Source organism: Ovis aries, chromosome 2, assembly GCF_016772045.2.
Source record: "Ovis aries strain OAR_USU_Benz2616 breed Rambouillet chromosome 2, ARS-UI_Ramb_v3.0, whole genome shotgun sequence".
NCBI classification, from domain to species: domain Eukaryota; kingdom Metazoa; phylum Chordata; class Mammalia; order Artiodactyla; family Bovidae; genus Ovis; species Ovis aries.
The window spans coordinates 170,075,084-170,090,888 of record NC_056055.1 but is presented as its reverse complement, the minus strand read 5'-3'; the positions used below and the strand labels follow the sequence as shown (position 1 = coordinate 170,090,888).

General features: G+C 37.6%; 1 protein-coding gene across 1 annotated transcript in view; it reads right to left on the bottom strand.

Annotated features, from left to right (window-relative positions):
• LRP1B (LDL receptor related protein 1B) overlaps positions 1 to 15,805 on the bottom strand; it is a 2,196,232-nt gene that overhangs the window by 177,782 nt on the left and 2,002,645 nt on the right. The window contains exon 72 of the mRNA XM_060411151.1: positions 6,384 to 6,506. Within this exon, the coding sequence (XP_060267134.1) occupies positions 6,384 to 6,506 (123 nt within the window). The remainder of the gene's footprint in view (positions 1 to 6,383; positions 6,507 to 15,805) is intronic.

The following is a 15,805-nucleotide window of genomic DNA, read 5'->3' as shown; positions in this document are numbered from 1 at the left end:
GTGCCTATGAAAACAACAACAGAAGGATAAGACCCCCTCCAGACAGGGGAACCTTGAAGATTGTATCTAGGTTACTCACCACCTAAGAGAAAACATACACTAATCACCCTTTCCTCCAGACAGGCCATAAACTTTTCTGTATCAATTGGAGTGTAACCTTGGGTTTATTGATTACTGGCTAATTGTTTGACTGTTTGAGCACATGAGCACACAGCACATGAATGATGGGGTTATTGGGATTGTATTTTCCTTGGTTTATGTAAGTCTCAAGGAATTTGGGGAGAAGGCAGTGGCACCCCACTCCAGTACTTTAGCCTGGAAAATCACATGGGCAGAGGAGCCTGGTGGTCTGCAGTCCATGGGATCGCAAAGAGTCGGACACGACTGAGTGACTTCACTTTGACTTTTCACTTTCATGGATTGGAGAAGGAAATGGCAACCCACTCCAGTGTTTTTGCCTGGAGAATCCCAGGGACGGGGGAGCCTGGTGGGCTGCCGTCTATGGGGTCGCACAGAGTCGGACACGACTGAAGCGACTTAGCAGCAGCAGCAAGGAATTTGGAGTGGTGAATTCAGACTCGTACACATGGGGTATAAAAGATTTTCACAAATGCTGGTCAGGGTCCTTGGCTAAGAGGAGACTCTGCCTTGGGCCCGCAGGTGTAATACACTGCACTCCGCTATCTGCATTGTCCTTCTGAGTGAGTTTATTTCCCGCAACGTGTGGCTGCAACAGTCTCCATGCACACCAGATACAACTCCAGTAGCTCAGCTCGTCAGTCTTTCTTACAGAGATGACTGCAGTAGAGTCCTTAACGTCTGTTTCACTGTTCAACGTAAAATCCTCCCAAAGCTACCAGAACAGTAATCTGATCATTTCTTTCATAGTTATTTGTCACTTCCAGAATAAAATGTATGGTATTTTATGTGGCATAATAGACTAATTATCTTGTCCATGCCACTCCTACAGACTCATCCCTTGTCACTCTTAGGATTCTAGCAATACCACTTTATTAGCTCCTTAAATATGCCACATTCCTTTTTTGCCTGACCTTCTTGCTTTAATTAAAATTTGGTTCACATTCTAAGCAGAGTTCCTCCCCTTCAGGGTTTTAGGATTGTCTCTTGTGCTCACTCACTGTTCTCAGTCGCATTCAACTCTGCGACCTATGGACTGTAGCCCGCCAGGCTCCTCTGTCCATGGGATTCTCCAGGCAAGCATAAGCCAGGCATTCCTTCAGGGGACCTTCCCAACTCAGGAATCCAACCCATATCTCTGGTGTCTCCTGCACTGTAGGCAGTTGGGAAATGCATTAGCCCACTAAGACTCCCTTAACCTTGTTCCCTTTAGCTCATGGTATCAGAATGTGGAGAAGCAAACCTCCAGATCTGTCTCCTGACTACCTTCATAAGGGATGCAACTGGTCTGTTATCAACTGTACACAGGCCTCTGAACACATGGTTTCTCCAGCCCTGCAGAGCCCCTTAAACTGCTGCTGTAAAATTGCTCAAATCTCACATTATCTCAGTTTTCTACTATAGCTTCCAGAACTCTGCCACTATATATTCACATTCCTTTTAAAAAAATAAACTAAAACCTGTTATTTTGAGGTCCATGAATTTGTTTTTTTTTTTCTTGCATTATTTTCTCATCAGTCTTATAAACATCACCCCCTCCCCATTCACTGAGGTTTGTAGCACCTTTCCTCAGAGTTCTTTACCTCTATCCAAAGTATTCCAGTTTCCTAGGTGACATCAAAATCCGTATGAGAAAACCAGCCAATAAATGCACCTTTTAGCTTCCTGAATTTTTCATACCACATATTCTTTTACTATAATCCAGCTAGGCCATCCATTCTTCTAGAATGTTGTGCACACGGGTGGACTTTGACAAATTTATCTTAATTCAGCCAATGATAGTTCCTGTTGCTTGCAGATAAGAAACACTTACTGATATAGCTCAAGGTGTTATTTCCAATTGCTTCATTTACAAAGCCACTGATTTTAATGATCCAAATGCAGACCACAGTCTTCAATTATTCAACTTCTTAATTCAACCAGTCTCATTAAGGACACTTTTTCAGTCTTACCTGAAACATTCGTCCCTTGATATGTCTAACTCTTCCCTATTCACCAATGCCTTTTTTCTTTTTATTTCCCTTTCTGCTGATATTAGATTCTAAATTCTATTTGTTTTTATGATTTTAATAGCTTTACTGAGGGGTAATTTACATTCTATAACATGTAGTAGTCATTTAAATGTACCATATTCTATTTCTTAATTTACTTATTTGATATTGATAACCTATTATATTTTGGACATTTTTCTAAGTACTAATACTTAGTCTAAACGATCTGCATTCTCTGACACTTTTGTTTTTATCCTTAATCATCTAACAGAATCCCCAAACAGGTAAATGAAGCCATCTGCTATCCTAATGTGTATATTTGGGAAGCCTAGGAATGTTGTAGATAATCATACTGCAATGCTGACTGCTATCACAAATATAAATATTTATCAATGCCAAATAGGCCCTGAACACTACTTGGAAATCACTCATTTATATCTATATTCATATTTTTTATACATAATATCATTCTTACCCTTTGACTCAATAATGATTCAATCTATGTTCCTTTCAAGTCTCCCTACTTCCTTACTATACACAAATAAGTGGAAATAAAAAGATAAAAATTATTATATCATTAAATATCTGTCCATCACCTGCATATATATATATAGTCTATCAACTTATTTCAAGGGGTCGCTTTTGTTGTTGTTGTTCAATTGTTAAGTCGTGTCCAATTTTTTGCTACCCCATGGACTGAAGTGCCCCAGGCTTCCCTGTCCTTCACTATGGCCTAAAGTTTGCTCAGATTAGTATTCACTGGGTCAGTGATGCTTCTAACCATCACATCCTCTATTGTTCCCTTCTCCCTTTTGCGTTCAGTCTTTCCCAGCATCAGGGTCTTTTCCAATGATTCAGCTCTTCAAGGGGTCACTACCCTTATATAAAACTGATTGTTTTAACTTGCTCTGAAACTCAATTTTCCCTACCTCTTCAGGAACCATTTCATCTTTTTTGCAACAGTTTATTACCTTGGTATTTTTCTTATCGTTCTTCATTTTTTTTTTTTTTCTAATCATCTTGTTATTACTCACCCAAGTCTCTTCTTGCTACTCATACTTATTTAGATGTTTGGTGGCCCTTGATATTCTATCTTAATTCCTTTCTTTTATGTTTTACTCCCTCTCTGCCTGAATCTTACAAATTCCGTATAATTTACTACTACATTTTCTGCTGACCCTCACATTTGTATTTCTAGACCAGCTCTTTAAGCTCTAGAACCAAACATCTAGCATCTCCTTGTGATCTGTACTTAATGTCTCCTCAAATACATCCAAGCCAGACTTCTAATCTTTACTTGTAAAACTTCCTTTTCCTGTGTTCCCCAGGTATTCAAATGTACAAGCAAAAACAGCCTAAAAATTACACTTGCCAACTTCCTCTCTCTTCCTCTTCCTATGTCCAATCCATTATTTAATCCAATTCATTTAGCTTTTTAAATCACAATCAAATTGTGAATACTTGGCCATCATGTGCTGTCATTATCTTAATCCAAGCTACCAGCTTGCCTTGAGTTCTGCAGTTGTCTTAACTATTCTTGCCTCTTTCTATCCAATACCTGTGAAATAGAAATATGACCCTGTGTCTCCTCTACTTAAAGCTCTATAATATTTTCAGTTAGTTCCAAGGTAAATCTAAAAATCCCTCCCCAGACTCACAAGGTTTCATGGATCTCTCCTGTTAGTTCGGTTGTTTCCATTATCTACCATGCTCTGTATTCTCCAAGCACACATATCTTTCAACTCCTGCCGTAAACTGTGGTTTGCTCTATCTCAGGGCCTTTCTACATCTTGCTTCCTTTGCCTAAAATATTGTGTCATTCATTTCCACTCCATCCCTTTCACCTACTTGGCAGCTATAAATCTCTCAGACTCAAACTCAAATGTTACTTCTCATAAAATGAGACTGAATAAAACCCTATATAGACTAAAACTCCAAAATTATATATTTGTATAATTTATTATACTTCTTTCAGCACATATATCGTAGTTTATAACTATGTATTTTGTGATCATTAATATTCATCTTCCACCACATTCTCAGCTCTGTGAAGTAGGATCCATATCTGTTTCTCTTATCATTATATCACCAAAAACAATCATTATCTCTAGTTTAACAACTGTTAAATGAATGAATGATACTTTCCCCCACACTATTCTCTATATCTATGGTGTATTTTAGTCTACTTCTTTTAATTCTCTTTCAGGCAGAGTTCATTTTATCCCTCTATGCCTTGTCTTTATTCTACTATTGCTTGAAATATAATACCTGGAAATTATTATTTTCCAACTAGAAATTGATCTCCTTGTCAAAGAAATCATATTCTGTTTTTATTCCAATTACTTAGTACAGTCTCCATCACACAAAAACTTGACTCAGTGTTGATACTTATGATTGAGGGGAATGCAAAAACATTCACAGAATTAAGCTGGATGTATTTTACAAGTTTTCCAACAGCTGTGCAGCATGTCCTTTAGAATCACTTCCTGGCCCTGGAAAAGGAACTGCGGGCTGTGATCTGGAGCCCCACATGGTTAATTAGTTTCCAGACAAATTCTATTCCACTCACTAGTTTTTGTGCTGAAATGGAATACAGAATAGAGGGAAAAAGCATATTTTATTAAAAATAATAGTTTCTGGCTTGTATTGGTAAACTCTGAAATTTTTTTAAATTTGAAAAAATTTCAAGTAAAACACTTGAAATATTTTTTTCAAGTATTATGATTCAGAAATAATACTATCTCTGGTGATTCTCTAGAATTCACTTCTTATGTAGAAGAACTCAAATTGATATTTAGTTACATTACTTATCAGGGGTACCTGTAGATAACAATTCTCCAAACACTATCTTTTTCAAGTTTTAAAACATGTTTAAAATAAAGCCGCCTCCTTGTTTTAGAGCTTTTTATTCAACTGAGTCAATATCAGCATCTATAAAAAATTAGTTTAGCTTGATTTACCAAATAGAACATGGAATATAAATACATATAAGTACATGTATTTATGCTATGTTTTCTTTAATTCACCTTATGTGAATATTTATATTTATATCCAAAGCAGTAGCATTTTCCTTTAAACTAAGTTAAATTTCTTTTCTATGTTGATTAGAAACAAAGAATGACATTAAGAATGACAATATTTACCAAATACAGGAAATTGTTTAATTTGGTGATCTAAAGCTGTGCACTTAGAGTTGTTGGTTGCATAATCATGCTTGTGACAATTGTCAGTCAGAAATAACTTGAATTTGAATTCAAAATAAATTTTAAGATTTTTCAGATTTAAATGTTAAATAACTCCTAAGTGCAGTTATCTGCCTAACTCTTGTAACAAGACAGATATATGATAGATAGGTAAATAGATAGATGTGAAAGTGTTAGGTGCTCAGTCACGTCTGACTGTTTGTGACCCTAAGAACTGTAGCTTGCCAGGCTCCTGCATCCATGGCATTCCCCAGAGAAGAATATTGGAATGGGTAGCCATTTGCTTCTTCAAGGGATCTTCCTGACCCAGGGATTGAACTCTGGTCTCCCATATTGCAGGCAGATTTTTTACCATCTAAGCCACCTGGGAAGCCCCCAGATAGATAGATAGATAGACATAGATAGATAGAAAGATAGATGTGTGTGTGTGTGTGTGTGTGTGTGTGTGTGCACCTGCTGTCTCTTCAGTCGTGTCTGACTGTTTGTAACCCTATGGACTGTAGTCTGCCAGGCTCCTCACTCCATGGGGTTCTCCAGGCTAGAATACTGGATTAGGTTGCCATAGATAGATGCAGATAAATAGATAGATAATGTCTGTATATCTCTATGCACATTTATCTCCCTTCTTTGAATAACCAGTCTCAGTAGTGGGTGATTTGTGAAAGTATGTGATTATGCACATTTTTTTTCCATATTTATTTGTCAAAAAATTTGTTTTAACCTAAAACATCAATTGGGTATAAAGCTTAAGTCTTTATATGAACCTTACTCAATTCAAAAGGTGAACTACTCTAAATCCTCCTAGACAGTCCATAATCTGTCTTTTGAGTAGTGTTGACATGTGCAAGTTCAGATTTAAGAGGGCTCTCAAAGTCGTAAAATCTGAGGCGGGTTATTATTATTTGAGCAAAAGCTGTATCTGTGGTTACACATTATCTACCTAACCCCAGGATGCCAGAATTTGTGGTTCACTTAACCATATCATTGAATCATGCTGGCGCACTATGTCAGGGGAGGAGAGTACAATCTAGAGCTGTGGGAAATGCCATACCACACATGTCAGGGGCTTCATCAGAGTTGTCTCCACAGTCGTCTTCTCCATCACACACCCAGAAATGCAGTTTGCAAAGTGAATTGTTGCAAAGGAACTCATCTGCTCTACATATATTTCCTCCTTCATTTTAAAACAAAAGACAGATACACAGCGTAATTAATTCCAGTCCGCAAAACACATATTCCTCTAATTCTTAGCACAGTAAAAGTGTCTCACTTCCTGATTTTTTTTCCTGTAAAATATTATACGTCCAAGCTTTTTAAAAACAGTATTCACTGTCAATTTTTCAAAGCAATCTGATATTACCCTCACATATATCATATTGTCTTTATAGAATATTGAGAATAAGATGATAGAATAAAGTTTCCTTTTTTTAAAAAAATTGCTTGTTTTTTATTTGGCTGTCCTGTGTCTTGGCCGCAGCATGTAGAATCTAGTTCCTTGACCAGGGATCAAACCTGGGCCCCCTGTAATGGGAGCATTGAGTCTTAGTCACTGGACCACCAGAGAGTTGCTAGAATAAAGTTTCCTTAAATATAAATTTCCTTCCATTTCACATCATTTTTACATTATTGAGTGTAAAGAAACTTATGTTTTAAATAGTATTAATTTTCATTACCAAAAATTATGCTCTTCTGGGAAGAAAAGTTATTTTCAAAGCGATTTTAATAATTCATGTGTATCTGAAAACTGACAAACTGAATCATTTAAGCCAGAAAAAACAGTAAAACGTTTTTATAGTCATAGAGAAACTACTAATTTCATAACAATTAGAAGTTGGTGGGTTCGACCCCTGGGTCCAGAAGCTCTTCTGGAGGAGGGCAAGGGGACCCACTTCAATATTCTTGCCTGAGAATCCCAGAGACAGAGAAGCCTGGCGGGCTACAGTCCATAGCGTCACAAAGAGTCAGGCAGGACCGAGGCAACTTATAATGCATGCATGCATGCAGAAGTTGGTGATGTGATGGAATACTGTGCTGTGTGCTTAGTCACTCAGTTGTGTCTGACTTTTTGCGACCCAGGAACTGTAGCCCACCATGCTCCTCTGTTCATGGCGATTCTCCAAGCAAGAATACTGGAGTGGGTTGCCGTGACCTCCTCTAGGGCATCTTCCCAACCCAAGGACTGAACCCAGGTCTCCTGCATTGCAGACGGGTTATTTAACATCTGAGACACCAGGGAACTAGTTATTCTTATAAACATTGTACTATAGAATACTCTTACAAGCATTTTTAATTTATTTTTAAAGAATATATCTTTACCCTCAATTTAATTGTTTGGCTGTACCACATGACATATGGGATCTTAGTTCCTTGACCAGACCAGAGACTGAACCCATACCCCCTGCATTGGAAGCTCAGAGTCTTAATTACCGGGCCTTCAGGGAACTCCTTTGTGAACATTTTAAAAATATTTGCATTCTTGCTCTTTTTAAATTTAAGCAGAAAGCAGCAAGAAAGGACATTCAAACTTTAAACTGAATACACCTACCACAAGTAAAGGACACAGAGTACAAATAAACTTTAGTTATATATCTCTAGATACATAGCAATATATAGCAGAAACAGCAATGGTTAGGGAGTTAATAACTTGCTTTGTTTTGCTTTGGAAAAGTGTATTAATTTCTATGGAGCTTAACATCTTCATATGTTATAAAAGTGGTATGGTTAAGATTTATAAGATCATATTTTCAAAGAGTACCTGGGGAAACAACACAAAGAAATTTGATGGGAATGTAAAATGAAGATAAATGATTGCCTTCAGAGACTTATACTACCAACTTAAATTTCATATATAACATAAAAAATACTGTTTCCATATTGGCAAGATTTGATGGTTTAAGATGTTGACATGTTAAAAATGGATATGTTTATTAAAACATAGAGCTGCAGAGTGATACTGCTCATCCTTGCAAGCCTAGAAAATTCCAAGAAAGAAGTATTGTTCATCTTGTGGATGTACTTTAGAGAGAATAATAACCCTAAGCTTGTTAGGGTCAATAAGCTCTTATTCTTTTGAGCTTTGACTTGCACACAAATCTCTAGTAATTCACTTTCAGTAGCAAAGATTTACTTTAGGAAATGAGGACAAAATCAGATTTGGGTTTTAGAATGACAACTTTAGCTACAATGTGGAAAGTTTAAACATGAAAACAGGGAGAGTAAGGCTAAGACAAGAAAAAAGACCAGTTTGAAGAAGGCTTGCAGTCAATCAGGAAAGAACTGATGGTAACTTGATTTAGAGTAGCTGTTGATATATTTGAGAACTCTTCAGGAGGCAGAGTTCTCAGGATCTGATGATAAATTTGATGAGGGGTAAAAGGAGATGAGCAGTCAAACACAGGACTCAATTTTTGGTTTATTCGGACCATTTGGTGAGTGCTGGCATTGTTCAATAAATAAAAGAGCATAGCATTTGGATCAGTATTAGTGGAAACTAATGACATAATCCGTTTAAGTTACTGGTAAGACAACCATTTGGTGATATTTAACAGGCTAGTAGATAAATGTGTCTAAAATACAGGAAAGGTTTCTGACCTGTAAATGCATAGTTGAGAATGATCAGAATATAGATGTTACTTGAAATGTAAAGATAACACAGAGGAAATTAGCATTGAAAGGTTGAATGAATAAAGCAAAATCTATAAAAAAAGGCTGAGAAGTAGCCATAGCAGTTGGAGAAATATTTGAAAAGTGTTCGAACAAGAAGGTAATAGTTAGCACATATAAATAATGCTAAGACAGTAGATTTAGTGAAGTGGTGGTGGTTTAGAGAAATGTTTGTAGTTGGTTATCATATATACAGAAGTAATAGTTCCAAATTTTGGCCCTAAAGGGAAGGAAGAAAAGAGGAAGTTGGGTAAGTCAGATAGCTTGATTGCTTGGATGAAGTAAAACAGATATCTAAACAGGTATACAAATGCTTCTGAGAAAAATTCAGCAAATAAAGTAAGTTTGAGGGTATAGCAGAAAGAAAAGGTAATTCATATGAGTTCTCTGAAAATCAAGAAAGTGTGAAGGATTTGAGATCTAAACAAGTAAAAGGATTATCCTTAGAATGGAGATAAGACAAATCTATTTTAACAGAGAAGAAGGGCTAGGCATACAAATGGATAGCTTAATTAATTTTGTGTCCAGATGTTAAAATAAGCTCATGATTTTTACTGCTGCTGTGAAGTAGAATGTGAGAAAGAAAATCAACTTCTTAAAAACCTGGTAGGATTAATGATAGAGAGAGATGATTAAAAATATATAGGTAGATTGCTTAGAATCTTGAGTGATAGTTCAAGCTGAGACTAAGAATTTATAATGCTATCAATCATAACTGTTCTAAGTTTTCCTAAAAAAATACTTGACAAAACTGGTACAGCTCACAGTGACATCCTTGAGTACTAACAAACTCTAAGATACAGATAAATTCAAGTCCTTAGTGAGCCCAGCATGATGAATATCACCATGTGAGACTTCTGACAGTTCAATATCTGGCAAAGGGATGCCCCTTTCTTTCAAACACTTGCAATGTTCAACTAAACATGCTCAGAAAACTCAGACATGTCTGACTTTTTGAGACCCTATGGACTGTAGCCTTCCAGGTTCCTATGTCCATGGGATTTTCTTGGCCAAAAAAAAATAATAATAATACTGGAGTGGGTTGCCATTTCCTACTCCAAATGTTCAGCTTTGAAATTAAAAGATGCTTACTCCTTGGAAGAAAAGTTACGACCAACCTAGATAGCATATTTAAAACCATACTTTGCCAACAAAGGTTCATCTAGTCAAGGCTATGGTTTTTCCAGTGGTCATGTAGGGATGTGAGAATTGGACTGTGAAGAAAGCTGAGCACCAAAGAATTGATGCTTTTTAAATGGGGTTTTGGAGAAGACTCTTGAGAGTCCCTTGGACTGCAAGGAGATCCAACCAGTCTATTCTGAAGGAGATCAGGCCTGGGTGTTCATTGGAAGGACTGATGCTGAAGCTGAAACTCCAGTACTTTGGCCACCTCATGTGAAGAGTTGACTCATTGGAAAAGACTCTGATGCTGGGAGGGATTGGGGGCAGGAGGAGAAGGGGACGACAGAGGATGAGATGGCTGGATGGCATCACTGGCTGGATGGCATCACTGACTCGATGGATGTGAGTCTGAGTGAACTCCAGGAGTTGGTGATGGACAGGGAGGCTTGGCGTGCTGCGCTTCATGGGATCACAAAGAGTCGGACACGACTGAGCAACTGAACTGAACTGAACTGAAACCTTAAAGTAATCTCAATCATCAAAATCAACACAAGAAAACATATTGTCATTTAATAAGTGTCTGAAAACAGAGAAGAAAGATAACAAGAATAATCTTTAGTATTAAAGACATGAATAGTGGTATGAGGTAAGTGTTGGCTTAATTCAGTATCAAAATCCACAGGATATGAAATAGAGTTGTATTCTTTTGGGATAAAGATTCTAATGACAAAATCTCATCACATTTTCCATTCTAAAATGCATGAAATTCAAATAGAATTTGTGAACATCCTTTGCTTATTCAAAAAAAAAAAAAGTTTGGTAGTACACTGGTCTTATTAAAAAGAAAAATATGAGATATATGAGTTCCCAGGAAAAGGGAATGACAGGCCACTTCAATATTCTTGCCTTGAGAACCCCATGAACAGTATGAAAAGGCAAAATGATAGGATACTGAAAGAGGAACTCCCCAGGTCAGTAGGTGTCCAATATGCTACTGGAGATCAGTGGAGAAACAACTCCAGAAAGAATGAAGGGGTGGAGCCAAAGCAAAAACAATATCCAGCTGTGGATGTGACTGGTGATAGAAGCAAGGTCCGATGCTGTAAAGAGCAATATTGCATAGGAACCTGGAATGTGAGGTCCATGAATCAAGGCAAATTGGAAGTGGTCAAACAAGAGATGGCAAGGGTGAACGTTGACAATCTAGGAATCAGCGAACTAAAATGGACTGGAATGGGTGAATTTAACTCAGATGACCATTATATCTACTACTGTGGGCAGGAATACCTCAGAAGAAATGGAGTAGCCATCATGGTCAACAAAAGAGTCTGAAATGCAGTATTTGGATGCAATCTCAGAAACTACAGAATGATCTCTGTTTGTCTCCAAGGCAAACCATTCAAAACCACAGTTATTCAACTCTATGCCCTAACCAGTAAAGCTGAAGAAACTGAAGTTGAACGGTTATGAAGACCTACCAGACATTTTAGAACTAACACCACCAAAAAATGTCCTTTTAATTATAGGGCACTGGAATGCAAAAGTAGGAAGTCAAGAAACACCTGGAGTAACACACAGATTTTACCTTGGAATGTGGAATAAAGCAGGGCAAAGACTAATAGAGTTTTTGCCAAGAAAATGCACTGGTCATAGCAAACACCCTCTTCCAACAACACAAGAGAGGATTCTACACATGGACATCACCAGCTGGTCAACACCGAAATCAGATTGATTATATTCTTTGCAGCCAACTACAGAGAAGCTCTATACAGTCCACAAAAACAAGACCAGGAGATGACTGTGACTCAGATCATGAATTCCTTATTACCAAATTCAGACTCAAATTGAAGAAAATACGGAAAACCACTAGACCATTCAGGTATGACCTAAATCAAATCCATTATGATTATACAGTGGAAGTGAGAAATAGATTTAAGGGCCTAGATCTGATAGATAGAGTGCCTGATGAACTATGGAATGAGGTTCGTGACATTGTACAGGAGACAGGGATCAAGACCATCGCCATGGAAAAGAAATGCATAAAAGCAAAATGGCTGTCTGGGGAGGCCTTACAAATAGCTGTGAAAAGTAGAGAGGCGAGAAGCAAAGGAGAAAAGGAAAGATATAAGCATCTGAATGCAGAGTTCCAAAGAAAAGCAAGAAGAGATAAGAAAGCCTTCTTCAGTGATCAATGCAAAGAAATAGAAGAAAACAACAGAATGGGAAAGACTAGAGATCTCTTCAAGAAAATTAGAAATACCAAGGGAACATTTCATGCAAAGATGGGCTCGATGAAGGACAGAAATGGTATGGACCTAACAGAAGCAGAAGATATTAAGAAAAGGTGGCAAGAATACACAGAAGAACTGTACAAAAAGGATCTTCACGACCCAGATAATCATGATGATGTGATCACTAATCTAGAGCCAGACATCTTGGAATGTGAAGTCAAGTGGGCCTTAGAAAGCATCACTACGAACAAAGGTAGTGGAGGTGATGGAATTCCAGTTGAGCTGTTTCAAATCCTGGAAGATGATGCTGTGAAAGTGCTGCACTCAATATGCCAGCAAATTTGGGAAACTCAGCAGTGGCCACAGGACTGGAAAAGGTGAGTTTTCATTCCAATTCCAAAGAAAGGCAATGCCAAAGAATGCTCAACCTACCGCACAACTGCACTCATGCTAGTAAAGTAATGCTCAAAATTCTCCAAGCCAGACTTTAGCAATACGTGAACTGTGAATTCCCTGATGTTGAAGCTGGTTTTAGAAAAGGCAGAGGAACCAGAGATCAAATTGCCAGCATCCGCTGGATCATGGAAAAAGCAAGAGAGTTCCAGAGTTCCAGAAAAACATCCATTTCTGCTTTATTGACTATGCCAAAGCCTTTGACTGTGTGGATCACAATAAACTGGTAAATTCTGAAAGAGATGGGAATACCAGACCACCTAACTTGCCTCTTGAGAAATCTGTATGCGGGTCAGGAAGCAACCGTTAGAACTGGACATGGAACAACAGAGTGGTTTCAAATAGGAAAAGGAGTACGTCAAGGCTGCATATTGTCACCCTGCTTATTTAACTTCTATGCAGAGTACATCATGAGAAACGCTGGACTAGAAGAAACACAAGCTGGAATCAAGATTGCTGGGAGAAATATCAATAACCTCAGATATGCAGATGACACCACCCTTATGGCAGAAAGTGAAGAGGAGCTAAAAATTCTCTTGATGAAAGTGAAAGAGGAGAGCAAAAATGTTGGCTTAAAACTCAACATTCAGAAAACGAAGATCATGGCATCCGGTCCTATCACTTCATGGTAAATAGATGGGGAAACAGTGGAAACAGTGTCAGACTTTATTTTTCGGGCTCCAAAATCACTGCAGATGGTGACTGCAGCCATGAAATTAAAAGACGCTTACTCCTTGGAAGAAAAGTTATGGCCAACCTAGATAGTATATTGAAAAGCAGAGACGTTACTTTGCCGACTAAGGTCTGTCTAGTCAAGGCTATGGATTTTCCTGTGGTCATGTATGGATGTGAGAGTTAGACTGTGAAGAAAGCTGAGTGCAGAAGAATTGATGCTTTTGATCTGTGGTGTTGGAGAAAACTCTTGAGAGTCCCTTGGACTGAAAGGAGATCCAACCAGTCCATTCTGAAGGAGATCAGCCCTGGGATTTCTTTGGAAGGAATGATGCTAAAGCTGAAGCTCCAGTACTTTGGCCACCTCATGGGAAGAGCTGACTCATTGGAAAAGACTTTGATAATGGGAGGGATTGTGGGCAGGAGGAGAAGGGGACGACCAAGGATGATTGGCTGGATGGCATCATGGACTTGATGGACGTGAGTCTGAGTGAACTCCGGGAGTTGGTGATGGACAGCGAGGCCTGGCATGCTGCGATTCATGGGGTCGCAAAGAGTCAGACACAACTGAGCGACCGAACTGAACTGAATAATTGTCCCCACAAGAGTGTCGGACAAGCCACTATTTTTATTAAGAAGAGGACAAATGCATATTAAATCATAATTGTAACACAAAGGCAAAGGTTTTATGATAATTTACTAAAGGCTTCCCATTTTACTATGAAAATTTTGCATTTCAAAAAAATGCATCAGGTGGTTCCAAGATACCCTAACTTAAAAAGCATATTGTGAAATTGCAGGAAGCACACATAAACAATTTAGAACTGGCATAATTTAAGGAAATTAATGGATTAAAATTCCAGTTTCTTAGTCATGTTCTTGATCAGCTTAATGGGAGGTTATTAGAAAAATAGAAACAAGCAATGTAATTAATAATAACCTATGTCTAAATTTAATTGAGCTCTTGGCATTTTCATAGAAATCTGGACAAATATATCATCACAGAAAATAAGAATCAAGAGTTCTCATCTTAATTAGGGTTGAGATAAGCTTAAATTATTAGAAGCTAATAATTGCAAAAAAAGACTATCTTTTCCATCAAAATTGGTATAAAGAGTTTGAAAGTTTGAAAGCTCAGGCCAAAACAAACACCAAATTTCCTTGAGGCAACATGTTCTACCTTTAAAAATGTGACTGCTGCTTTTAATTCCATAATATTTGGGGTTTCTTTCCTTTTAAAGTAAACCAGTAAAATTGATTCACAAGGAAAATGTTCCATGAAGGTAGCTCTCTTACCTTCAACCCCCCACCACTTAGCCCCTGTTAGCTCATGTGTCCATTTAAAGATGAATGGAAGTAACATGTAACAGAAGAGCTGTATATTCTGGCATTTTATTTCTTCAATGTCTTGAAGTGCTTTTATCAATACTTAAACCAATTCCTGGAAGCAATCAAATGCTAGAAATTTTAACTTGGTCATATCCATACAGGATCAAACCATCAAGATATTTCACTGATATTTAATTACCTGGGAGCAAGGAATCCAGGAAATGTTAGATGCAGCCATAGAGAGGGGAGAGAAAATTTGATATATTTCTAATGGTTTAATTCAAAGCCTTCAGCTCTGATTTTTAGTCAGTAAGTTTAAATATTTAATTGAGCCATTTTAAAATTGAAAGTTATACCAGATTTCAAAAGCTATAATGTTTAATGTTTTACTTTAATGTTTGATTTTTTAACCTAGAATTCTTTGTTTAAACACATTTGTATGAAATCCAATATTTAAAAAGTAACTAAATTCTAACATAATTGTCCCCCACTCCGCACCCTCCCAGGTACAGATTCACTCTCCAGGTATTTCTACAGTTCTTGAAGAACTGGTGCTGGGCTTGATAGTATTAAAACATGAATATGGAAACACTCAGGGAGATAAAATAAGAAACAAGATTTCTTGCTCCCCATCATCTCAGTCAATTCTCTGTGCTATTACATAGTTCAAATCTTATCACCCTTTCCTTTTTTAATATTAGAAAACTCCTAAAAGCCTTGGAAAATGCCTCAATATGTGTAATATTAAAACTAAGTTCCAGAGCATGACTTTTCAATTACTTGTGGCTCCTAAATGGATCAGGTTTCCCTCACCTCTGTGACTTTGAACATAATGATCCTGCTGCCTGGAATGCATTTCCACATGTTGTTTGTACAGAAACATATTGCAACAGGGAAGTTTAGTCGAATGATACAGAAGGTGAAATGGGATCATTCTCTTATAACCCTGACTGCCAGGTTATGATATTTGCATCCAACCAAGAAGAGCTTTGAGAGAAGATTG